At 40.7% G+C, this 26,614-nt stretch overlaps 1 protein-coding gene across 1 annotated transcript in view; it reads right to left on the minus strand.

Moving 5' to 3' along the window:
* Window positions 1-357: 357 nt before the first annotated feature.
* The window catches only part of ROS1 (ROS proto-oncogene 1, receptor tyrosine kinase), a 94,831-nt gene continuing 68,574 nt past the window's right edge, over window positions 358-26,614 (minus strand). Inside the window, 7 exon segments of the mRNA XM_067546786.1 lie at window positions 358-632; window positions 634-754; window positions 9,897-10,060; window positions 15,300-15,434; window positions 16,418-16,621; window positions 16,753-16,850; window positions 17,981-18,110. Coding sequence (XP_067402887.1) covers window positions 464-632; window positions 634-754; window positions 9,897-10,060; window positions 15,300-15,434; window positions 16,418-16,621; window positions 16,753-16,850; window positions 17,981-18,110 — 1,021 coding nt within the window. The 3' untranslated portion in view covers window positions 358-463.

A 26,614-nucleotide genomic window follows, 5' to 3' on the forward strand; every position in this document is an offset into this window, starting at 1 on the left:
AAAAAAAAAAAAAAAAAATCTAAAGAAGGGCCAAATTTCAGACAATACTGTTCCCATAAACCAGTAAGAAACATCTTTATAATATACAAAATAGCACTTCATTGCTCTCTTTTGAGCATGATTGCACATGTGCCAACATTTCCTCTTCCCGTAAAAATGGAACATTTTAGACTGATAGTTGAATTTAATTAATGCTACAGTAAAATCACTTCTCATCTGATTACATGTTCTATTAACCTACTTCATATGAAATACCCAAGAGGCCATAACATTCAGAAATTCTTGATCAAAGAACTCCCATGTCATCGGGTTACTATTCTGTTATATATAATTCATTCCTTTGCAATATTTTCCAGTACTTTTAGTTGTTACAGGTTTTTAAATAAAACCCCAGATGACATATCTAATTTTGACAAGAGACGCTTACTTGCTAGGTACTTAACCTGAAAATAAACCTATCTGATCACTTGTCATTGTCAGAGGCATAGTTCACACGTTCAGGAGAGCTGAAAGTATAGTAGAATGCAGGATATTTTCCTTTGCTTCTTTCTTCATCTGCATGTGATGCCTTCTCTTCTTTCCTTAGGCTGAAGGAATCAGATTTCACCCAACTCATTTGGATCTCTGTCTTCTTGATCTTGGTTGCTTTCTGTGACTAGTACCAAATAGTTTAAGCCTTCGTTGTTCCTGGTTTCCATTAAGACAGCTGAAAGAGTACTTTCTGGATCTGTACATGGAGCATCACCATCCGCATCTGAAAGAGAGGCTGCTGTTTTACTACCAGTTCCAGTGCAATATTAGAAAGCAAAGAGAGTCAAGCGGCAGGTAGAGAAAGTGAGTCTGGTAACCACAGGAGTGACAGGTTGCATTTATTCTCTGCTGCAGCATGCCTGGAGTATATCCTGAACCAAAAAATTCATCACCACTCATGCTAAAAAGAACAGTTACAAATAAATGATTTGCCTTTCTTGGTAGGAAAGACTGTGTACATATGGCAAGAATGTCTGTAATCTCTTGGGCCCAAATACTCAAACTGTCCCACCATCTAGACAGGTTCTTGCCTACTGGCTAATGGTCAAGTAAGTTTAGATTGATGCATTCTCTACCAGGAGATTATACTGTCTAGGGGCAGAGACATATAACCTAATAGGTTTTGTCCATTTCTGACTACTTTAATTTACAGTTTTTATTCTAACTTTGCACATGCACCTAGAACCAGTGATGGGCACATCTTTTAAAACCTGAAAAATAACTGGATAATGAAAAGGCTTGAGTTATCGTTGTTGTTATTCTGTGTATTTATTCTTAGTAACACATATCTTTTTTCTTTATTAGACCCTCTACTTACTCTATTTCATTACTGGGAAATGAAGCATGTGACACCCAGGTTCATCTACATGAAAATGAAGCATGTGACACCCAGGTTTATCTACATTTAGGAACCACAAGCATTGATGGTGCTGTTCTATCAGGGGACATTTAACTTACTATGTTGATTTATCAGCACTTTTTGCCGGGTCCACGTGATATAGTCAATTCACAAAGATCATCAGGAAAAAGAAGTTTAATTTAAGAACCTTACTGGCAGGAGGAGAGTAGGGAAACAGATCAAACTATGCTCACATGCTGGGATGACTGATAGCTAAGAACAATCATTTGATACACTCTTTGTCAGTTCAGGGTTATTATGGCAATATTTAGTAATTCAATCCTCACTGAGCTTTCACCCATCAGGATGGCTCTTCTTTGTATTTGGTTTCTTGCTTATTAGAGCACCTAATGGAACCCTCAGGGGCGAGCTGCTTTAGAAAAGGCATGTTGGCAAAATGCCGAGGGCATATTCTCAACAAACTCTTAAGAGGGAAACCTTAAAATAAGGACTTCCAAGTAAAACCGGGTATTTACGGACCAGACATATGCCGGCTGACCAGCCTAAGTATAGAACACTAGAAGAGCATTCAGATTTGTTTCCTGTATAAGTATCTGGAGCTGATGAGGTGATGGTTACACAAATGTGAGCATGAAGTCACTGTGATATTTTTACCAGATATTTAGATACATTACTCGTTCTTTCCCCATCAGTTCTAAAGGATCACAGAATGTACAAATTATTATTTTCTCCTTAGCCAACATGCCACTGTGTTTCCCATTATAGAAAAATAAAAGACATCTGCAACTAACCTCTTGCCTTGTTTTTAATCTTTGAGCTTTGGAGACAAAATAAGAAGAAAGACTATTTTGCAGAAGCATTCAATCTAGTGTATGAAGCCAAAGAAACAATACAACCCTGTTGAATATACCTTAACTTTATGACGTGACAGCAACTAGTTACAAAACCACAACAGAACTGACATTTTGCAACATTTACATACTGAAGTTTTGCACGTGGTCAAATGTGTACGCTCTTTCATTTGCTTCTTTTTATTCTCCTGTTTGCATAGCATTCCAGGTAAAGATACCAATGAAAACTATGCACCTTATACACTAATGCACAAGCTGAGAAATATATGCTAAGATGACAAGTTATTGAGTACAGTGATCACCTTTTTCATAGGTCAGCTTAGCATGGCAAGGAAAGTTAACCTTGATCGTTATGGCACCAACAGATCAGTAGAGGATGCACAGATGAACAATTACAAAAAAAGTCATGGTTGGTTGGGAAAGCCACAGGAAACTAGAGAAAAGGCTGTGAGCACCCAAAGCAGCAGAAAGGGCAAGAAAAGCTGTAGATCAGCAACTGAGCTGAGTTTGGATAAGCCTTGGGAGGCAAGAGCAAACTGCTAGGTGCTCAAGGGAGGGACATTTGAGTGCAGGTTGGTTTATATTTGGGTCATGTAGGGGTTTTTTTGGTTAGTTTCAACACTGCTAAAATTAAATGACTGATTTATAGCCAGGCTAGGTAGATGCAGTTACGTGATCCCCTCAGATTTCATGTGTAAAGCCTGGCTGAGGCAGTTAAACACTCAGATGGGAGACCTCCGAGCAACATCTTAATGCTACATGCAGTGCTGTGGGTGATTCAGAGGTGGACACTTGCTCTGTTAGCACTTTTCCCAAGAAAGGGTTGTTAAATGCAACAGCCTGGCCAAACTGCAGCTGAATGAATTGCACTGGGCCTATCCTAATTCACCCTGCACTTTCCATTGCCAAATCTCTGCAGTATTCTTCAGTTACTTCCTGTTCTAAATTGATATGTCGTGTTGTTCAGTGCTGCTAAATAGCTACTGCATTCCACCCTAGTGGTGGGAGAAGCAATCGCTAGGCATAGTCCCTATCTACCTTGTGGGGCGTTGTGTAATTAGTTCATGTTAATAAATGTTCTGAGATCTTGTGTGGAAAGGTGCACATTGTTATAATGTTTATATAAATATCTTCTGTGTACTTTCAGTATCATTGTATTTCAATGAACTTTTTATATACTTTATTTTTAGAGATGACGAATTATAAGAGAAAATCATTCAGAGGAAGAGGTGATTGGTGAGGATGGAGCAAACAGAACATTTTTAAATCTGGCCTAGACATGTTACTTTTGTCATTAAAAATATTTTTAGGAGCCAGCTCCTCAGCTGGTGTAAATCAGTGCCATGCCATCAAAGTCAGTGGTGCTACATGAATTCACACCAGCTATTATCAAGCCCTAGATGTTAATGATTTTGTAATAAAGATGCAACACAACCCTGTCTGATATCCTACAGTATTTATAGGGTGAATAGCATAGTGTCTCCCAACTGAAAGTTACTGTCCTGTTTTCTTTTCAATAATTATTAGAGATAAGCTCTGTTGCCCACCACCTCTATGTACACTAAACTATTCAGATGTTGGGCAATAGGAGATGCTTCTAGGGAGAGCAAAAAGTTGAGTATATTCCACACAAGTACTCAATTATATATATTTATTCAAGAAATATTAAGGGAAAGAATTTGGTTACTCGACCCTGGATTTCTCAGTCTCAGAATGTTGGATAGTATGAGGGAGTATTTCCAACTGGTAAAGTATTATGCTGATACCTATGGACTACCTGGAGTTGCAGTATTTCAGTACTCATCTCCAGTAAGAAGTATTAATAGAACAAAAATATACCTCTTATAATACTTCACACCATATTATATATCAGTGGAGATGCATCTGTGTCTCCTGTCTAATCAAGCATATCATCTCACATGTTTTTAGGATGACTCACTAAGCTTTACTATTCTGTCATCCTAAGGACACTAAAAGTGAGACTTTTGCTTAGCCAAGGGACAACTGTGCTGTGCACCATTTACATACAAAAATAAAATCAACACTAAAAAAGCTAACGTACATTTTTCAAAGAGATGGTTCTCAACAGAAGCCTCTATATGCAAGAAGCACTCTTGATAAACACAGTGTGTGTCATACTAAAAGCAGGGATATAGGCAGATTGGTTTGTTAGACTAACATATTATCATCTAAGAACTCCAATCACATGTAACGCAGAAGACAATTTTGTCTTCTGATTTATAATGACTATTATTATAATTATTACTTTTTGTATTTTTTTAAAATCTAAAGGAAGGTGTGACTGTTGTTTCCCTAACCAAATTATTTGTTATTTCCCAAACCATTATTTGTTCTTTCTGCAATGAGATAGTAATTGTCAAGGAAACAGAGACGAAATGACCATTCTGTGCTGTACTATCTCTGCATGCAGTGTTGTAGCCACCCATCCCTACAGCAAAAGGGTTTGAAATAAAAGTCCACTGAAGTCAGTGGGCATCCTTCCTTTGACTTCAATTGGCTTTAGGTCAGACACTAACTGAACTAAAGAGAGGATAACGGAACAAAGAATAACGGAATTTCAGAAGGCTGTACTGAAGGCCAGGTACAAGATGTAAGTAATATATAGTTTATCGCATGCTTGTTTTATAGAAACTTCTGCTTGTCTAAGTGATTTACTTAAATGCAGGTAGGTGTGCAGAATAGCACTTGAGTGATTGGTTTTAAAAAGCTAAATGAGTTGAAAACCATTACTAGCTGTCCAGCAGATGCCACACTCACTAAATCCCAAATTTTAGCACCAAATCCTCTGAATGCACATTTCTGCAGAGAAGTTTAAATAGATCTGGTCATTCCTCTGACCAACGGAGAGTTCAGGGAAAAAAAGACTCATGACGTACACTCTGCAGGTTAGTTTATTGCTCTTTTTAAAAAATGTGAATTCAGCATTTAGGAAAGGTGGTGGTTTGATAGCTCTAAAGACAGAAGTCTCTCAGTAGCCACAAAATAATCATGCCATGGACAGTGGCACTGCGGACTTCTTCAGACTTCCCCACTTTGCACCTGAAACCTGAACTGACTGGAGGGACTGTTCCTAGAGTTGGCAGAGTAAGCAGAGGCTCAGAAATGGTCATTGTTCTTGGAGCATCACTGCCACACCCACATCGATATTTTGCATTGTGTGACATCTAACAAAGTACAGCTCCTGTATATGATAGCTGGCTTTATTAGAGGTCACCAGGGAAGCAGACGTAAAGTGGATAGCTTTCAATGAGTCACAAAGCTCTTTTTCTGCAGGAATGGGGACATTTATGCAGCTGGACTGGGAGATGGAACAGGTGTCCAACAGCTTTCCTCTTCCTCACTGCTCCTCTTTTTGGACCTCTTCTTTCTTCCCCTGATTAATTTTGTGCCCTGCAGACTGGGGAACCTTGGCATAGAACATTGTCTCCTGAAGATGTCTGTTTTAGACATCATCCTTCTGTGTAGCTGTACTTTAAGAGGCTAGACATTTGCTGGGGTCTATTACATACATTCTTATTTCTCCTAAGAGTCAGAGGTTATAAAGTAGGACTCATCTATGTCTTTCCCCAACAGCAGCCTTCTCTTTAGATCTTACATTGTGCCTTTCACTCTGGTACCTGAATGCCTAATGTCCTAATGATGTTTTAGGGTATATCTGCACTGTCAACAGGGCTGTGAATGGCAGCTGATGTAGATGTACCCATGCTAGCTGTACTTTAGTTAGCACACTAAAAACAGAAGTGAGGATGTCACAGTCCAGGCTTCAGCATGGATAGAATACGGCCTCCTGACTCTCCTGGATACATATTTGTTTGTGCACCTAGTATGGGTACATCTACCTGAGCTGCCATCCACAGCCTCAGCTGTACTGTTCATGTACTCTTAGAGTCCTTACAACTTCAGGGATAAGTTCTCCTGTCAGTGCAATGTGCAGGTAGGTCTCCCAATTTTTTGTGGACCTCTGTTCCCAAGATCAGTTCAAATAGTTATCTGTCTGCAATGTAAATCCCTTGAAATAGCATTCACCCAAATATTGGGTCCATATGCAGCATAGGTTTAAACAGGAGGTGGCAATTCAGTTCAGGCGCCCAAACTAAAATGAGCACTCCTTAATTACTTTGTGGTAAATAGTTTTGGGCAGAGGAAGTGTCTCAATCTATGCATGTCAAACGCTGTATGATATCTAAGTGATTTTTAATAAGAATAACCCTGAGTTTACACACTATATCATTTTAACCATGACTAAAGGAAGCACATTTATGTTAATGCTGCAACGACCGAGGCCAAACCAAATAATCCAAAAGCCTATCCCATGATGGATTATTCGAGACATGTTTTCAAAAAATTTTACATGATTGTTGGCCTTTGTGTGTAATGAAACTTCTGTTCAAACCTCCAACCAAGAAATGCTCACTGTCACCAAGAGATTTGATTCCAAAAGAAAGAGTCGAATGCTGAGGGAAGTGAAGTGATAGGTCTAATAATAATAATAATAATTAATTAATTAATTAGTTTTACTTGGGATTTACATCTTCCAAGCGCTTTAGAATCTGTACCTAACTGATTCTCCCAAAATCCCAGGAGGCAGATAAGTGTTATCTTCCCATTTTATAGATGGTCTAACTAAGGCACACTGGTACACTCCACTGGCAGGTAGCAAGGAAGGGTACACTTGGGTACACAGGCATTTTTACCATAAGAGCATCTAACACTACTCAGAACAAGTAAAGATGACTCAGTAAAACTGCTTGCTGTCACCAATGTCCTGCCTACGCTGGTATTCCCACCACTGCTACCCACCAATGGAGCTGCACTGCTGGTAGCACAGTAGTGGAAGATTTCCCCCCAAAAGATAGTGTAAACACACTTCAGAGGTTAGTGGCCTCCTTTAAAAAGGCGCTGAGCAGTCACAGTTCCCACTGATTTCAATATATATTATAACCAAGGCTGGTAGCGCCACCAGTTTTTAAGATTGCCCACACTTCCCATCATAAAACCCTGTTTTCAGTTGCATATAATTTTGCCAGACTTCAACTGTTCGGTCTGAAATTATCCATGCTGGGTGTCTGCCATAGGGTGATTTTTTGGGGGAAAATTTCAGCCAAAATGGTTCAGCCATTTAGCCTATGCAATCTTAATTCATCCCCCTTGTGCATATGCCTTATGACTATGGTAACAATCACAATAATAAGAATACTTCACCTTTTCTTTTGATGATCTCATCTGATGATTACAAATATCATCCAATGAATGTCCACAAGCCCACTTTGAGGGAGATAAGTAGAACTTTCCCCATTTAATAACTGGGGAATTTGAGGTAAAGAAGTCACTAAGGGTATCAGTGTCTGTCTGTCTGAGTTTGTATTACAATGATATCCTGAACCCAAGTCTTTTTTTCAGACCACTAGAATACATTGCTCTCTTACAGCTAATAACTAGGGTTGTCAATTAATCATAGTTAACTCAAGCGATTAATTTGTTTTGAGTTAACTCAATTAAAAAAATTAATAGCAATTAATCACAGTTTTAATCACACTGTTAAACAATTATAGAATACCAATTTAAATTTATTATAAATATTTTGGATGTTTTTCTATATTTTCAAATATATTCATTTCAATTACAACACAGAATACAAAGTGTACAGTGCTCACTTTATATTGTTATTTTGATTAAAATATTTGCACTATAAAAAAGGCGAAAGAAATGGTATTTTTCAATTCACCTAATACGAGTACTGTAGTGTAATCTCTTTATTGTTAAAGTGCAACTCATAAATGAAGAATTTTTTTGTTACATAACTGCACTAAAAACAAAACAAAGTAAATCTTTAGAGACTACAAGTCCACTCAGTCCTACTTCTTGTTCAGCCAATTGCTAAGATAAACAAGTTTGTTTACATTTACAGGAGATAATGCTGACCGCTTCTTATTTACAATGTCACCTGAAAGTGAGAACAGGAATTCACATGGCACTGTTATAAAGGTATTTACATGCCAGATATGCTAAACATTCATATGCCTCTTCATGCTTTGGCCATCATTCCAAAGGACATGCTTCCATGCTGATGACACTAGTTAAAAAAATAATGTGTTATTAAAATTGTGATTGAACTCCTTGGTAGAGAATTATATGTCTCCTGCTCTGTGGTTTTACCTGCATTCTATCATATATTTCATGTTATGGCAGTCTCAGATGATGACCCAGCACGTGTTGTTCAATTTAAAAATACTTTCACTGATTTGACAAAATGCAAAGAAGGTACCAATGTGAGATTTCTAAAGATAGCTACAACACTCGACCCAAGGTTTAAGCATCTGAAGTGCCTTCCAAAATCTGAGAGGGACAAGATGTGAAACATGCTGTCAGAAGTCTTAAAAGAGCAACACTCCAATGCAGAAACCACAGAACCCAAACCACCAAAAATGAAAATCAACCTTCTGTTGGTGGCATCTGACTCAGATGATGAAAATGAATGTACATCAGTCTGCACTGCTTTGGATCATTATTCAGCAGAACCTGTCATCAGCTTGGAAGCATATCCTCTGGAATGGTGGTCAAAGCATGAAGGGGCATACGAATGTTTAGCATGTCTGACATGTAAATACCTTGCAACGCCGGCTACAACATGCAAAAGCCTGTTCTCACTTTCAGGTGACATTGTAAATAAGAAGTGGGCAGCATTATTTCCCATAAATGTAAACAAACTTGTTTGTCTTAGTGATTGGCTGAACAAGGAGTAGGACTGAGTGGACTTGTAGTCTCTAAAGATTTACTTTGTTTTGTTTTTGAGTGCAGTTATGTAACAAAAAAATAATTCTACATTTGTAAATTGCATTTTCATGACAAAAAGATTGCACCACAGTACTTGTATGAGGTGAACTGAAAAATATTATTTCTTTTGTTTATTTTTAGAGTGCAAATATTTGTAATCAAAATAATAATAAATAATACATACAATAAATAAACAATAATAATAATAAATAATAAAATAAATAAAAAATAAATAATAAATAAAAAGCACTTTGTATTCTGTGTTGTAACTGAAATCAATATATTTGAAAATGTAGAAAACACCCAAAATATTTAAATAAATGGTATTCTATTATTGTTTAACATTGTGATTAAAACTGCGATTAATCGCAATTTCATTTTTTTAATCATTTGACAGCCCTACTACTAATTTTTTACATTTGTTTCACCCGAGATAGCATTTTCTGGCAACAGGATGACAAATGCTTTGGGCCAGAACCTGAATTCGTTTACACTAGATGAAATCTGGAGTTACTCCCTCGATGCCAGTGGAGTCACCCCAAATTTGTACCAATGTGAGATTGCAATTTGGCCCATTTAAACAAAATATTTTTCATGTCTAAAACACCTGCAACATTATTTTTTGTAACTACATCGCTATTTTACTGCTATACAAGCATTTACATATTCTGCTTTGTACAATCCTACACATGGTGCCAGTTACAGAGAAAGTGATAAACTACTAACTAATATGGAACAAGGTATGATAATGAAAGAACAGCAGGAGGAAAAGGTGAACTACAATGTTGTCTATTTTAAATTATCCTGTATTTTGTCAACAGGGGAAACAAGTGGGACTGAAGGCATTGTCTCAAACTCACATTCAAAGGCTTGGTTGAGGACTCCACTAGGAAGCATACTGTCCTCAAGTTGGGAAGTGCAGCACATAGGAGAATTTCTCAGTTCTTGCAGTTGGTCCTGTATATAACAGAACGTAGGCCTGTTGTGAGGTTCTTGGGCCCAGCAGCTTGTCATTAAGTCCCATCTAGAAAAAATAAATGATATAATAAAAGTATTAACTATAATGTAATTATAACTACTATTATAACTAATGTATGCTATTGTATATATAAATAGATCATTAAATCTTCACCACGAACAACTTAAAATCCTGGCTGATGTAAAGTGTCATATCTCCACTGACTTCGATGAATCCATGGTGAGTTACACTATCTGAAGATCTGGACCCAAATGTTTCATTAATGACAAGTAAAGGGACTCGGATTTAAGAAAAATCAATTGTTGTTGGGCATGTTCACCATGAAAGCTTTTTGGTTTTAAAAAGATGGACATTTTTAGTCCCTGGAATACACTATAAAGCTGTAGAAAAAACAAGATCCTTACCAAGGCTTTCTGAATTCATTCTAGATGCCACCAATATTTTGTGTGAAAACAGACAAGGAAACATTTCTCTTGTCGTTAAAAAAAATAGACATTAGAATCTGAAGCTTTTAAGTAATTTAATGTGTCTGTAATTCACATGGCCTCAAATTCCATTTGATCTGCTCCAGCACATAAATTCAGAGCTTTGTCTTCGGCCCTCAACAAATAGCAATAGGTTGTCCCATAAATCAGATGGTGTAAGTTTTCCAGAGCACAGTGATGCACATTGGAAAGCATAGTGAACTCTGGCCACACAAAACAAAATGTCTCCCAAAAGCCTGAGGAGCCAGTGAATGCTGTCTGATCAGCTGGGTTCTAGAACATCTAAGACAAGAATGTTAGTCTTTCCACTGCCACTACATCTTAGCTCTCAGTTTCTGAACAGAGCACTCTACAGGCTGCAGTAATGAAGCAGAACAGCTTGAAGTCCCAGAGAAAACATCGCCAGTCTAAAGAAAAGGATACCAGAAGCAACATATTGACAGAGACCAAGGAAGGAGGTGCAGGGGAGGGAGAGAAAAAGGTCACATATGAGACAAGACAGTGATGAGTGAGAGTTCTGGATATTTTTGCAACCCTAAAAATACTAAACTTCTGATCATAAAGAAATGCCGACTGTTTGTACATAATTTGCTATGCAAACTGACTCACTATTTTACTATCACAGTAAGTCTTTCGCAGACCCTTAGACATAGTCTATGGAGCCTGTGAGTCCATGAACCACATGTTGAGAACCACTGGTCTAAACAACAGAGTAAAAGAGGTGGTTAGAGACAAAAAAACATTCTTTTAAAACCAGAAGTCAAATACTACTGAGGAACACAAAAAGGAGCATAAACTCTGGCAAGTCAAAGTATAAAAGTATAATTGGGCAGGCAAAAAAAAAAAAAAAAAGAATTTGAAAAGCGACTAGCAAAAGACACAGAAAAACCCAGCAATTTTTTTGCTAAATACATCAGAAGTAAGCAGCATGCCAAAAATAATCAGTGGGGCCACTGGATGATCAAGATTCTAATGGAGCACTCCAGGAAGATAAGGCCGTTGTGGAGATGCTAAATGGATTCTTTGCATCAGTCTGCATTGCAGAGGATGTCAGGGAGATTCCCACATCTGAGCCATTCGTTTTAGGTGACAAATCTGAGGGACTGTCCCAGACTGAGGTGTCAATAAAGCAGATTAGGGAACAAACTGATAAATTAAACAGTAGTAAGTTACCAGGATCAGATGGTATTCACCCAAGAGGTCTGAAGGAACTGAAATATGAAAATGCAGACCTACTAAATGGGGTATGTAACCTATTGCTTAAATCAGCCTCTGGAGGATATCTAATGTAATGCCAATTTTTTTAAAAACGCTCCAGAGATGATCAGGACAATTACAGGCCAGTAAGCCTAACTTCTGTACCAGGCAAATTGCTTGAAACTATAGTAAAGAACAGAATTATCAGACACATAGATGAACACGATATGTTGGAGAAGAGTCAACATGGCTTTTGTAAAGGGAAATCATGCCTCACCAATCTCTTAGAATTCTCTAAGGGTGTCAACAAACATGTGGACAAGGGTGATTCAAAGGATACAGTATTCTTGGACTTTCAGAAAGTCTTTGACAAGGTTCCTCACCAAAGGCTTATAAGCAAAAGTAAGGAGTCATGGGAAAGAGAGGGAAATCCTTTCATGGAGGAAGAGAGGCTGCCGGAGCTGCCCACTGCCCTGAGGACCTGGAGGAGCTACACAAGCTGCCAACCCCCGGTGAGCCAGAAAGGATACATGGACCCTGGGGCCTAGAGGAACTGCCTTCTGCAGATGACCCCGAACAGTTCCCGGATCTACCGTCAAGCAACGAGGAACCAGGGTACAGCTCAGGAGACCAGGTACTCTAGGGAGAGGGTGGGAGGAACTAGCCCAGGGAAACCGACTATGTTCCGGCTGAGCTTGCGCTTGTTCCCTGCTGCCTGCCATGCACTGCCGAAGGGCACGGTGTGGACTAGCTATTCACCCTGCTGAAGGCAAGAGACTGCTTCCCTTCTGCCTGCCCTGCCCTGTCTAAGGGCCAGGGCCTTGGACCATTTCCTCACCCTCTCAGGCTAAAGACTGTTTACTAGCCTTGCCAACTAAGGGCCGGAGGCGGCCCCTTTAACTTGAACTCTCCGAAGGGCGTAGGCGCCAGGAGGTGTGGCCTCCCTCGGAGATTGATACCAAGGGAGATCCACCATCATCGCCTCCTACAGGGGATCCTCTACAATCTCTGTCTGTTTTTTATTTAATCAAACCTTTTACTGGGGAGGAACTCCCAGTGCTGGCCAGTTTTATAAATACAACTGCTTTGTTACATACATAGTCAAAAATGTTTCTTCACCAAACTCAGTAGCAGGACTTTCAAGGGTAGTGAGAGGTTAGGTGTGGAAACATAGCCTCATCTACATTCAGGGACATCCACAATTCAGCAGTTGGGGTAGCTGTGCTGGTACAGACTCCTACATGTAGACAAGGACCTTCTGGGGTTTGCATCGATTTAGTTCAATTGTTCAAACCTTGGCTTCTTTTTGTCTACATTTATCAGTTCACACAAGTGTAGCTATGCCAACTGGTGGCCATCAATTACTACATCAGGGCTTTGAGTGTAGATAAAGTCAATATTTACTTAAGTGTAAAAGTTCGTAGATCACAGAGTCCCTGTCTCAACTCACTGCCAGACTTTACCCACTTCTACAGGGAAAGTGGATTATTATCTTCCTGGATTAATGTTTTGATAAACAAATGGAGGAGGGGGGAAACATTCACATCCTTCTCCCTACCTGCACAGACCCTGTCCCTTTAAGGTGTTTTATATCCCAAGGCTTCATGTGAGTTCTACTTGCCCATACAGTGTAAGCCTACCACAAATTCCTAAACACTTCTTAATTGAAGTAGTTTGGCCTTTGAACCCTCTTCCTATCTGTGATGGTTTGTTTTGTAAAATGACAGCAGGCGAGCTGAAGTGCAGAGGAGACGATTAATGATTGCTGATGTCCAGTGCAGGTTCAAAACCATGTAGAGGGAAGCAGGAATGCCAAGAATCTAGGCATTCCATTAATAACGGAGCAAAGTAGCAACAAGCTATTTACTTTACTGACAGAATCGGCGTGCAGGTGCTGAGTGGTTGGCCAAGGAGATCAACGAAGGTACGAGAGTCAAAGAGTTAATTCAGACTCTTAGCTTTTAGAGACAAAGTTATTGATCTTAGGCCCTGATTCTACAAGTTACAACACGTGAACAAACCCTAACAAGCCCATGCAGTCCCCCTGAAGTATGGATCTCTGCAGGGATCCACTTGCACATTGTAGCTTGCAGGACTGGAACCTCAGAAGGTTACTTCAGCTAAAATAGATTTTCCTCGGTCCTTTTGAAGGCCTACTTAATCTTTATCAAGGCAACATAGAGCCTTGAATAGCTTCCTACTAGAGATACATTTCATGCCATGTGTTTGTTAAATACTCCCCAGCAATGATCCATGAAACTCACGCTGCTACTCAGTAACCCCACTGCCATAGAGGGCAGGGCTCACCAATTCTTCCCAAGCCACTTCTGTAAAGCAGATGGCTGTGGGACTTTTACGCCAGCAGGAATCTTGCATGTCAACTAGTCTCTCTTTCCATTTTTTGGATTGAATGCCAAATGCCTCACTGTGACTACCTAGATGATATAGCAACTTCAAATATAAGTCCTTCTCAGAGAGTTATACGGGTGTAATGGATTTGCTCCATCTCCCCCAAGCAACAGGCATATTGAGCCATTCTGCACATCAGTCTTTTAAAAAATTTGAATTTGATTTTAGTGCTTAAGATAGCCCTGAAGAGTGTTGGTTTTATCCCCAGAATAGTTAAAGAACAATCAAAAGAAGAGTAAACTTCCCGCTTCCCACTCTGACTTTACCTTTCTCTATACAGAGCACTTCTAGGGTGAGGGGGTTGTCTGGTTTCCATTCACATTCCAGCTCTGGCCTGTTTTCTGAGGCCTGGTCTAAACTGCTGCTGGCGGTCGACGGGAGATACGCAAGCTGTGTACTGTAGCTTGCGTATCTCCCGTTGACGTGCTTACTTTGTCCTACCGCAGCATCTCCACTGCGCTGCGTCAATGGGAGATGCCCTCCGATCGATGCAGCCTTGCTTTTTTCGTGGAGAGGGAGTGGATTTATGGCAGCAACCAGAGATCTCTTCCGGGATTGATTGAGTGGGTCTCCACAATCTCTAATTGCCAATAAAGGTGCTATCTGTGATGGTTACATAGGTACTTGTTCATTAGGAACTAGACTGAGACTGAAAAGCTGTGTAGACCATTACCAATATGTATCCTTACAAACATCTGATGTTTAACTGCTTAGTTGTGATACAGTCAGTTAGCGACAATAGAACACACAGACTGAGAAAACCCCATTTCTGCACCCAAGTGGTTAAATTAAAGGGACAGAAGAACTCTCTGAAATCACCCTTAAATTTGATTTGATATATCTCTTCACGTGTTGTCTGTATTGCTACAAGATTCATTTCCAGTCCTGAATGTCCAAGTTATTCCTGGGTTCCTGCGTGTACAACACCACATACACACCATGTAATTTTAGGGTGGAATTTTCAGCCACAACCAAAGTTCTGCACTCACAAACTGGGCCAATGGATAACTAGCTAGCCAGCTGGGGCATGCAAATGCAGATTATTTTGTCTGCAAAAGAGGGAACACAAAGAACTCTGCAGGTGAAAGCTACTGCATGTGATAAAGCCACCATGCAAAATGATGGGCAGCTGAACATGTAGCTCTCAGTGTCTCATTAATGTTCATGATGCTATTTAAACAAAATTGACTTACAGATCATCAGGACAATTGTTCGGCAACTCTAGCCTCCCTCCTGATCGTACATGATGTAAAACATCAAGATTGGAGTAACCTGGATATGGCTGATGACCCAGAGTTAAAGTTTCCCAAACCAAGACTCCAAAAGCCCTAAGAAAGGCAAAGGGAGAATTTTAATTAGCTTAATCACTGTCGAAAACAAAGAATTATGTCTATTGTTATTTAACCTTAATTTTCGCCAATAACCACCAACCAAGGTTCAGCTAGAAAAAAACAAGGCTAAAGGGGTTTAATTTTATATGAACCGGTTCATACATTCTTAATTGGGTCTCTAGAGCTGCTAGTGGAACTAAAACTAAAAACTAGTAGAACTAATCTATTATGCCACCTATCCTTCAGGCACATTGGGACCAATCCTGTAAGGAAGTGAACACCCTCAACCTCCACTGACACCATGTAAGCAGCCTCTAGTGGTGTAAAAGGGAATTACATTTGCTCAACACAACTCACAAGGCACTCAGCACCTACAGGATGGGGTCTAGACTGAAGCACTAAATATTTCCCTTATGTAAATAAAAAAGAATTAAAATGAAATGGCTGCAGTGAAGAACTGTTGAAAATTCTGACTATATTGTTGTTAGGATCCAGATTGGGACAAAGGCCTAATTAAGTATACTAACTCTAAAAAACCTAAGGTCATTTGGTTGATTAAGGAAATAGTGCTAAGGAGAAAATGTTTGCCTGTGTAGAGGAATCACCATTTGACCTAATGGAAAGCAGAGTGGGAAGAATGTGATGTCAGCAGTCAGTTCACTGACCAAAAAAACAAAATAGACACTTCGTGGACAGCCATATAAAATTATTTTGGTCATATGACCATAGTTACTTCCAGCTGGACTGAAGTGAGATGCCATGGATTTAAATAAAGAAATACATACATGCAGGTATTTGTCACAAGGCGAGACCTTTTATTAACTCAGGAAAACATCAGCTAAGCAGACATTATTTGCCTCACTATATAAATGATCAGAGATGGCACTATAATGACACAGCATTGCCACCACAAACTGATTTTTCCCTGCTTTAGTATTTGTTATTATTATTTACACAACTTTGTACCCCCAGGAACTTACCATACATCAGATCGGTTAGTAAACACACCATCAATAAGACTTTCAGGTGCCATCCATCTCACAGGGAGCAGCCCTTCTCCTTTTTTCCTGTAATAATCATTTTTATAGACATCTCTGGCAAGTCCAAAATCCCCAATCTTCACTATTCGGGAGAGACTGGTGTATTCCTTCACTGACACAAGGCAATTGCGAGCTGCCAGGTCCCTAATGTACAAAGCATAAACAGCGATGGAACTGTAACAGTTTTTGCCAGGCAGTCATTTTCAGTCTAGTTTATTTGCTCCTACAACTGTAGGTAACAAAACATAAGAACTACAAGGTAATTCAACAAGTACCTGTGAATGAAGTGCATTTTCTCTAAATAGACACAACCTTTGCAAATATCCAGACATATATCCAGAAGGTCAGCCACCTTTAGCAAAGGGCCTCGGAACTACAAGAAACAGAGGGCAGTGATCAGTAGTGTCTTCCATCTTTACAAATGCAGAACAAAATGAACCTCTTGTTATGATAAAACATATTGTTTTTCTCCTTTTCAGATTACTGGAGATGTTCAAAAGTGAAAAAGCAAAAAAAAGTGGGGGGGAGGGGATAAAGGTGCAAAATCTCTGTATATTACCAGACGTGTGGTATTCATGGTTCAAGAAGAGGGGGCTTCTCAATTAAAGTAATAGTAGTGAGAGATAACAAAGCAAACCCTATTTTCTGACTTCAGAGTAAAAATAATACTGACGTAAAGGGGAGTTATATGTACCTGTGGTGGGAGAATTGGGCCCCTGGAAATTATCCCCTACCTTTAGGGCATTATTGAGGACAGTTAATTATGCAACAACTAATCACTAAATACTCTCATCAGGCCAGATACAAGCAAACTTTCTGAAGTACGGATCAGTAGCTAAAATCAGTACACAGGATCTGGACTAGGCTTAGCAATTGGAGTGAATCAGGTTGTTGCTACAATGCCATAAAATCCTGGATTTAAGTCATCCTTGGCCAGTGACTTTATAATCCACATTATTATTCTGTATACTAAATATGAATAACTGAAGTAGGAGATTTATTGCTTCTCCCCAACCCTCTTTTTGTTGGTTGTCCTCCTAGCATCTAAACTCTTTAGGACAGGGACAGTGTCTTCCTATATATTTGAGAATTGCCAATCCCATTATAGATCCTTCTGCAATACAAATAATAAAAAGGGAAAGTATTATGTTACAAGCCTTATGTATGCCTATTTGGTGTACATTTTTCGAGGCACTGCACAGGATTTTAGTTGGTAAACTCAATGGGCATCTTAGAACTAAAAATGTTTTTTGAAAATATAGTCCTAGGCCTATTGGCAGCACAAGCTACTGCCATACGAGAGATCTGAAGTGGGTTATGAGCTCAGGGTTGAGTTCCTGGGCTGATATGAAGAAGCAAGTCCAGAGACCCTCAGATGGAAAAAAGGTTGGACAGAAACAGGCCCTTTCATGGAGGGGAAAAGGGGGGTGGAAATGGTAGGCTCCTTCAGGAATGCCACCAGCAGCTCAAAATAAAATGTACCTTTTGGAGTCCTCTGCCTACCTTTTGCCCTCTTGCTCCTCGTAAATAGCTGAGTAGATCTCCTCCTTCCATCAGTTCCAGGATAATGTACTGGGGTTCATTCAACAGACAAACTCCAAGTAATTTCAGGATGTGAGGGTGATCAAATTTGCTGAAGAGAAGAAAACATATATAGAAGGAAAAAATCCATGAAAAATCATGGACTCTACAAGCTTACTGTAGTTGCACGTTTCCTGCTTCCTGTACTAAGCTGTTTCATCTCTAAAATCCCATCTGTACCAACAACAGGTATTAAACACTTGCAAAGTTCTGTATCTCCTCAATCTTAAAGACAGCTCAAGTATATGCACCAAAAAAGTAGTTTCATGTTATTCTCTGGGGAAAGGCAGTTAAAGGGTGGTTAGGCTTGGACTCTTTATAGTGTTCCTAGGAAAAAGGAAGTGTGAAGAAGAACAAAACACAGGTGATTGTCTCCTCTTGGTTGAAGTTAATATGAATTGCAATCTGCCCTTGCTGTACTGGAGATTTATTGTATTTATAGTGTTTTTCTCAACATAAAATTAATGAGAAAAAATGACATTTTACCATTACTATTATTAGAGTGGAATGACTTGCCTGGAGAAATCTATCTATTTCATTCTATCAATTCTATCATATTGTCTTTAAGGGCATCATATAATCTTAAAGCCATATAATCTTAAGGGCATCATATAATCCAACAGGTTTGCAACAGCTTTGCGCTAGCTTGTCATGAATATGGACTAACAATCAGTCTAAAAAAGACACTGATTATGGCACAAGATGTGCTGATTGCACCAGAAGTTTCAATAGATGCTAGATGTTGTGCACAAGTTGTCTATCTAGGATCATCTGTATTGTATAACTTATCTCTAGAGGACAAGCTTAATTCTTGCATCAACAGCCACCATGTTTAGCCAACCAACCAAGGCTGTGTGGGATAACAGGAAACTAACACTGAACTCCAAGATACACATCTACCAGACATGCATTTTGAGCATGTTGCTGTTTGGTGGCGAGACCCGGACCACCTACCACAGAAATGAAAGAAGTCTAAACATCTTCCACACACCTGCTCTCTTTGCCGTATTCTAAATATTAAGTGGGAAACCAAAGTTCCTGACACTTGCGAAAGCAACATTGCCAAGTCTAATCACTATTCTCAAAAACAGATGTCTCCACTGGCTTGGTCATCTGCACCAGATGGAAGATGGACATATTCCAAAGGATTTCCTGTATTGAGAACTAGCAGATGCCCTGCAGCCACTGGGCTGACGAATGGTCAGGTACCAGGACGTTTGCAAGAGGGACTTGAAAACTTTCAACATCAACACTGCAAGCTGGGAGAGATGCAGCTAGCAACAGGCAGCTGAAGAGGGGTGGTTGAGAGAGAGGAAAGCGAAGAGAGCAAATAGAAAAGTGCAGACCTCAAGCACTAGTAATTCAACGGCTTCATCCTCTGGCCCTGTACCTTACTCATGCATTATTTGTGGCAAGGACTGTCACTCAAGAGTTGGACCTTTTAGCCATTCATGAGGCTGCTGCATGATGCACAGTAACTGAGCTTCTTGGGCACTTACGCCATCATTTTTTTAAATGGATGGTTGCCATCATACAGTCTTTAGGGGCATATTACCATAGATTCCTAGGCGTTAGAGATGTAAAAGTCATTAGGTTATGCAGCCCGCCAACTTGTCTATGCAGTATTGCTTCCTATAGTACATTTTCAAGGGAAATCTAAAACTGTCTGAGCAATACTTGCAATCACATCAGTTTGCATGAACAAACTTTTATGGTCCAAACTAATCAAGATATTATAGGGACATTATCCCTCTAAAATCTAGTACATTTCCAAGAATGAATTAAGAGTTGTTTCAGATTCTGTCAATTTCCGTGTTTTTACAATCCTATTTTCTTGTGTTTTCAAATGGCTTTCTCTCCCCAGTGCTGTGTGAAAGATTCCAAACAAACCATCTGGGAAACTACACAGGGGATAGAGTGAAACCGACAGTAGTTAGAGGGCTGTCCAATGCACCAAAGTAAACAAACAAATAAAACTGAGAAACTTTTTTCCTCTAACCTCTTTCAGCTCCAGGAATCTTAGGTGTTGCTTGTAACAATAGTAGGTAAAAACTTTCCAGTGAGAAGTGTGATTTTTAAGTTGACAGTTCCCTTCCCCCTCCTCGCAAACCTCTCAATCATACATAAACTCTAGAGCTTTCAAGAACAATAGTAAGAGAAGGAGCACCTGGTACTTCCCTTACAGGTCTCCAACAGTTTCTCCACAGAGCTGTCATTCTTTATCTCCCAAGATTTTGCAATATATTTTTGAACACAAGAGACTCAGTTACCAATATCCAATATCAAATGGTTGTTTGAAAGCAGAATGTCACACAAGCATTTTATCACTGGTGCATAATAATAGTAACAGAAGCAATGTATACTCCTTGTTTAAACACAGCAGTGTGTGTAGCATGAGAGTCTGCATTGCAATATTCATTTAGAGAGGCAGGCAACAGAAAGGTTAAATTTAGATAAAAAGCACATCAGGATTTTATAAAAAGCTGCAATTACGTTGCCTGGTCAGTCCTCAGCTTCAATAATTTATGAGACCTAAAGATAAATAACAAGCATCTACCATTAGACCTTCTCCACAGATCGTGAAAATATTTCCTTTTTGGTAAGTGCCCCACATGAAAACTGGACAGCAAATGAAACACACTATAAAGTTCCTGGTTTACTGAAGGTTAACGGGAACAATAACATTTTAAATTTTGTTTCATATTCTGCCTATCTCTAAGTCCCATTGTGTGTTTGTGTGCATAAATTTCATTGTACTAATTTTCAGGGGTCTCTGTTTCCAGGAATTTTGTGTTTGAATTATTTATCTGTAAGAAATAATGCAATAAGTAGGGATGAATCAGATATTTTGTCTACCGATATATACCATATACATCTTACATACAAAAAATATGTTTGTAGTATCTTACTGACAAACAGCATGGTTTTAAGATAAACTCTTATTAGGAACAATAATGATGTACAAAAATAAGGTAACAAACCTTTCTAAAATCCTCCAGGAAGCGAAGAGATGTTACACTTCTTGGAAAACTTATTCTATAAAACAATGTAACTGGACCTTAAGGTCGCAAAAGGAAGATTACTTACCTTACAGTAACTGAAGGTCTTCAAGATGTGTTGTCCCTGTAGGTATTTGCTGTGGGGTGTGCATCCACTGCATGCACCCAGGACCAGAAATTCTTCAATAGCAGTGTCTGTTGGTCCACACCTGTGTGTTGCACCTCCTCATGCCACAAACCAAGGGCATAAATGGTGGTGCCAACAATCAGCCCCTTCAGTTCCTACTCTACCATGAATCACCTGAGGATCCAAATCAGAGAGGAAGGAGGGCAGGTCATGAATACCCACAAGGACCACACATCTCAAAGAAATCCAGTTATTATAAGGTAAGTAACCTCCCTGCTTCTTCTAGTGCTGGCTATTCACTGTGGGTGATTCCCAAGCTGTGCTTATTTTGGAGCGGGGTGCAAGAAGGTACCTGATGCCACAGTCTGTGGGACTGCTGAACCAAAGGATGCATCATCTGCTAAGGCATAAGTCAGAGCATAGTTCTGGGTCAAGGTATGGACAGAGCTCCAAGTAGTTGCCCTGCAGATTTCGGAAAGAGGGACACCTTGCAGTGATACTACTGCGAAGCCAGTGCCCTATTTGAGTGACCTTTAATACAACATGGTGGAGGAGAAATTTCTGCAAGCTGGTAACAGAGGAGGATGCAGTCAGAGAGTCACCTCAAGACTCTCAAGATATGACCTTGCCCTTCATTCTTTCAACAAATGAAACGTACAGTCAAGGTGATCTTCGAACTGGCTTTGTCTGATCCAAGTAGAAAGCCAGGGAAGAGCTTTCATCTAAAGCGTGTAACGTCCTTTAATCTCTCATGTGGGGCTTCAGTTGAAATACAGGTCAATAAATCATTTCATGTGGGGCTTCAGCTGAAATACAGGTCAATAAATCATTTGATTCAGATTGAAGTCCAACAGGACCATAAGAACAAATGTAGGATCTAGTCAGAGGAACACCTTGTTTCTGTCAAAGACAGTATAATTGCCATGAAGAAACCAAGCTCACCTACCCTCCTAGCTGAAGTATTGCTGTTAAAAAGGCCACCTTTATCAATAAATACAGGAAGAAGCATGAAGCCAAGGGCTCAAAGGACAACCTCTTAAGTGCTGCTAGTACTAAATTCAGATCCCAGGAAGATGTAGGGCAAGATACCAGAGGGAAAGTTCTAACAATGCCTTTAAGGAATGAGACTGTCATGGGATAAGTGAAAACTGAATAACTATCTATTGGAGGGTGAAATGCACTGATAGCTGTGAGATGCCCTCTCTGTGAGCTGACTGGAAGTCTTGATATTTAAGGAGAGGAGGTAATCAAGGATATTGGGAAATTCTGACTTTTCTGGAGAGAGGTGATATTGCTGGTACCACATGGAAAAATGCTTCCATTTAGCAGCATAACACTTAAACGTAGAAGGTCTTCTACTAAGACAGATAGATTGCACTTCTTTTTAGCAGGTTTGTTCAAAGTCTGTCATCCAATTACAAAACAGGCTGGGAGCTGGAGGGAAGCTGGGCTGGGTTGGTTGATTCTGCCCCCATTCTGACAGCGAAGTGTTGGGGATAATTGCACCTGTGAAGGGTCATTTATAGAGCCATGGTGAACCAAAACTGATATGGCCATCATCATGCTATCAGAATTACTGTCGCTCTGTCATTCTGTATTTTCTAGAGAACATGAGGTTAGAGGAGAATGGGAGGGAAGTTGTACGTTAATGGTTCTGACCATGGAAGCAGGAAAGTATCCCCTCTGGAGTCTAGACCCTGGCTGCTATGACAGCAGTAAGTTTGCCATTTCTTTTTTTCTTGGGTGGCAAAGAGGTCCCAATATGGGCACCTCCATTGTTGGAAGATTTGTTGCACCACCAAAGAGTTGAGCTCTTACTCATGGTCCTTGTTGAAATGCCTACAGATCCTATCTGCCAGGGAATTAATTAATCCCAGAAGATGTACTGCAGAGAGGGTGATTTTGTAATGGATGAACCAATTCCATAAACATACCACTTCTCTTCAGAGTGGTATCCACAACGCATTTGCCAAAGGTTAAGATCTGCCATGATGGAAGGAAATAAGCTAGGTGACTTCCAAATGGGGGAGACAGTGGTGATAGAACAACTGATGACTCTGGAGCAATCCATCAAAGCACCTTTTTAGAGGTCTGATGACTTTGGAGGGAAGATGGTGATGCAGCCATGTGCCTGTTGTGGCGAGGTGGGCCTGTTTGGCCCCGTGGGTCTGCGCTCCCTACGGCTATGCTGGTGGTGTGGCTAGGTGGGAGCGGGGGGGGGCCCAGTCCCGCCCTCTACCCCGGGTCACGACCCAGGGACCCTGCGAGGAGTAGCCTCAAACAGCTTAGTCCAGGGGCTACTACCTTCCCTGGGTCGCTCGACTATAGCTCCCCCCCCCCAGCTTGTGGTCCTCCTTCAGTCTCTTTGGGGCCGGCATCCTCTGGTCTTGCCTGGACAGGCTCCTTCTTAATTCCCGTGGCTGGGTGCTCTCGCCACACCCACACTAGCTCCTCCACCAGCTCCACACCTTGCAGCAGCTCTGCTCCACTCTACTCCGCTCCTCCACTGACTCCACGCCTTGTAGCAGCTCTACTCTGCTCCTCCACTCAACTCCCACCCAGATGCCCCCATCTGCCTGATTGGGAGGCTTTTAACTGCTGGGGCAAGCTCCTTGATTGGCCTCAGCTGGCCTAATTGGCCTAATTGCCCTGGAGTAGCCCCAGCTGGATTACCCAGAGAACAGGGATTTACTAAGCCTGGGGCTGATATATATGCCTTCCAGCACCCTCCTATAGCCGTCGGGGCTGGCCCCGTCACACTGTCTTGTTGCAATCTTTGGTGTTTTCTTGATGGCTCATAGGATGGTTGATGGTAAAACAGCTGAGGGTAATGGCCAGTACCATTGCTATTGTAGTCTCGAGAATTTCCTCCATGGTGATCATATATATACATATATGCTCAAAGTGCAGAGGGTGACATGAGAATCTTTCAGTGTGTGGAGTACTTCTTGTTGAAGAGGGTGTTCTCTTCTAAGGGGAGGTCCTCCGCTGTTGTTTGTACTGTAGGGAACTCAGATGTCTGTAATCAGTGGACTCATCTCATGATCACTGAGGTTGCTAATGAGCAGCTAGCCATGTCTATGCCATCAAATGATGCTTGTAATAATGACATGGCTTTCCCCTCATCAGGTATGGCCTGAAATTAAGAATTACTCAATATGGACAGTATGGTAGCTCATAATCCTGAAGAGGAAGCTGACTGAAGACAAGTTCTTCATTCCAATGGGTCCAGCCTCTCAGCCTCTTTATCTGAGGGCGTGGATTTTTGGATGATGGACTCTACTACATTCAGGGGCTGCCTGGACTACCAAAAAGTTTGGGTGAAAAATAAGTATTCTGTCCCTAGAGAGGACAAAATATCTATTCTTGGCTGTCTCTCTCCGGTGGCTAAGGTCTTCCAAATGTCTTTAGCTGGGTCCAAGATGGCTTCATTCATGGATAAGGTCATCTTCGCAGGAGTTATAGAATGGAGGATGTCTAAAAGCTTTGCGTGGTAGGTCCTGCATTTCCTCCAGTGGAATTTGGAGAGTGTCAGCTATCCTCCTAAGCAGGTCTTGATATTGTCTGTAATTGTCAGGCAGAGTGGGGAAGACTGTCAATACCACCTCATAGGGGATGAAGCCGAAGCCGTAGAGGGTTATGGCCGTAACAGCTGCTCTAGCTGTGCCTCTTAATATTCTGCCAGAGCTTCCTCTCTAAATGTTGGGGGCTGAGGTTGGTATCTGAAGTATTATGGTTCTGGGGCCCAGTGGTAAGGGTCCCATGCACCCCAATGTGACCACATAGGGTCATAAGGGTAGGGAGGTAGACCGTGTGTTGGTACCAGTACTCTCTTGGTGGTGAATATTGGTCCTGGGTATGGAAGAGTCTCCATGAAGCCCTGGAAGTCCTTTCAGGGCTAAACTATTATGGGGAAGCCCTTGTTGGAACTGGTTTACCATCTCTTGTTCCTCCTCTAAGTAGGATTCTTCTGATTAAAGAGGTGGGCCCATTGGTATCACCTGGGTGAGGGTGGTGCAGCTGGCGGTGGGTCAGAGACAGTGTCCCAATGTCATAGCTCTGCTGGAGCTGGGGGTTGATGAGTGGACAGTGTTTCAACGTCCCATACTAACACTGGTTCCATGAGGATCAAGAACTCTGGATCCGGATAGGTTGCCAGATCATCTAGAAGGGTGTATCTTGGGTGAGCTGGAAGAAAGCTGGCAGAGTCTTTGGCTTTGGGACTGATGGTGCAGGCTTAGGTGTGTGATGTGATACTGCCAGAGCAGAGGGAGTACTGCTTACTATCTTTGCATGACTGAGAAGGCAGTTTTGGAACAAAAGAAGCAGCCGGTACTATTGATACCTGCCCAATCTCACCATGAGTTCCAGGTGAACCCTGTATGGAGCTCAGAGTCTCGCTCAGACCCGAGAGAAAGAGTGAAGATGCTCTCTAGTTTGAGAACATATGAACAGATTTCTCTGCTCTTTTGTGCTTCTTACCCTTGTCATGCTTCCACTCGGTGGAGTCTTTCAGATTGGTGGGACGTTCTGCCAGTGGAGCACTGCTTGCTGGCTCTGGGTGAAAACTTGGAGAACGGGATGGCCCTGGATCAGATCTAGGTCTCAAAGCTAGCTCTATAAAGTGTTGGCAGAGCTGGAACTCGCAAGCCTGCCTGGTACAAGGGAGAAACGTGTGGCAAATCCCACACTTAGACAGAATGTGTGATTCCCCCAAACAGTAGGGGCTGGTATCATGTGGATCACTCAGAAAGTGACCTGGGGCCATGCAAGGCAGGTTTGAAGCTGGAACCCGGGGCGTAGGGGAGAAACAGGGTTGGGGAAGGAACTTCCCCAACTCTGCTAACTAATTATGTAAAAGCAAGAATGAAATAACCATTTACAATTATTTACAGGTAAAACATATAGCTAAAGAAGAGAATACAGACCGCAAGTGGTAGAAGAGAAACTGAAGAAGCGCACCCACACTGAATTCTGAATAGACCAGCAATCAAAGAAGAAGGGAAAGGGTGCATTCAAAAGTCAGGAAATATACTTAAAACCTTAACTGCTCTTCTTTATGAAACTGCATTTTGATACAGTCTTTAATTACATAATCACGTATTAGTATTTTCCCAGGAGCCCTGCCTCTCTCTGCACACAGCAGTCTGTAGGGAACGAGCAAAGGAAATGTGACCTTTTTTTTTTTTTAATTTATGGGAACAGAAGCGAAGAGGGATTATGCAGACAATACAATTGCTATCTGTCTACTATAATTTATATTTTCAGAATGGGAATTTAAATTCCAAATTTTCAATACTGGCTTCTTATTGTGAGTGTCAAAATTGGAAGTCAGAGCATTGCAGGTGCTCAGCACCTCTGAAAATTAAGCCTTATTCATAGTCTTATACTTTTAAGTGATTTCTTTATCTCAAATCATGGCACATTCCT

Source organism: Emydura macquarii, unplaced genomic scaffold (assembly GCF_026122565.2).
Source record: "Emydura macquarii macquarii isolate MOO-44397 ecotype Brisbane River unplaced genomic scaffold, CSIRO-AGI_Emac_v2 contig_1146, whole genome shotgun sequence".
NCBI classification, from domain to species: Eukaryota; Metazoa; Chordata; order Testudines; family Chelidae; genus Emydura; species Emydura macquarii.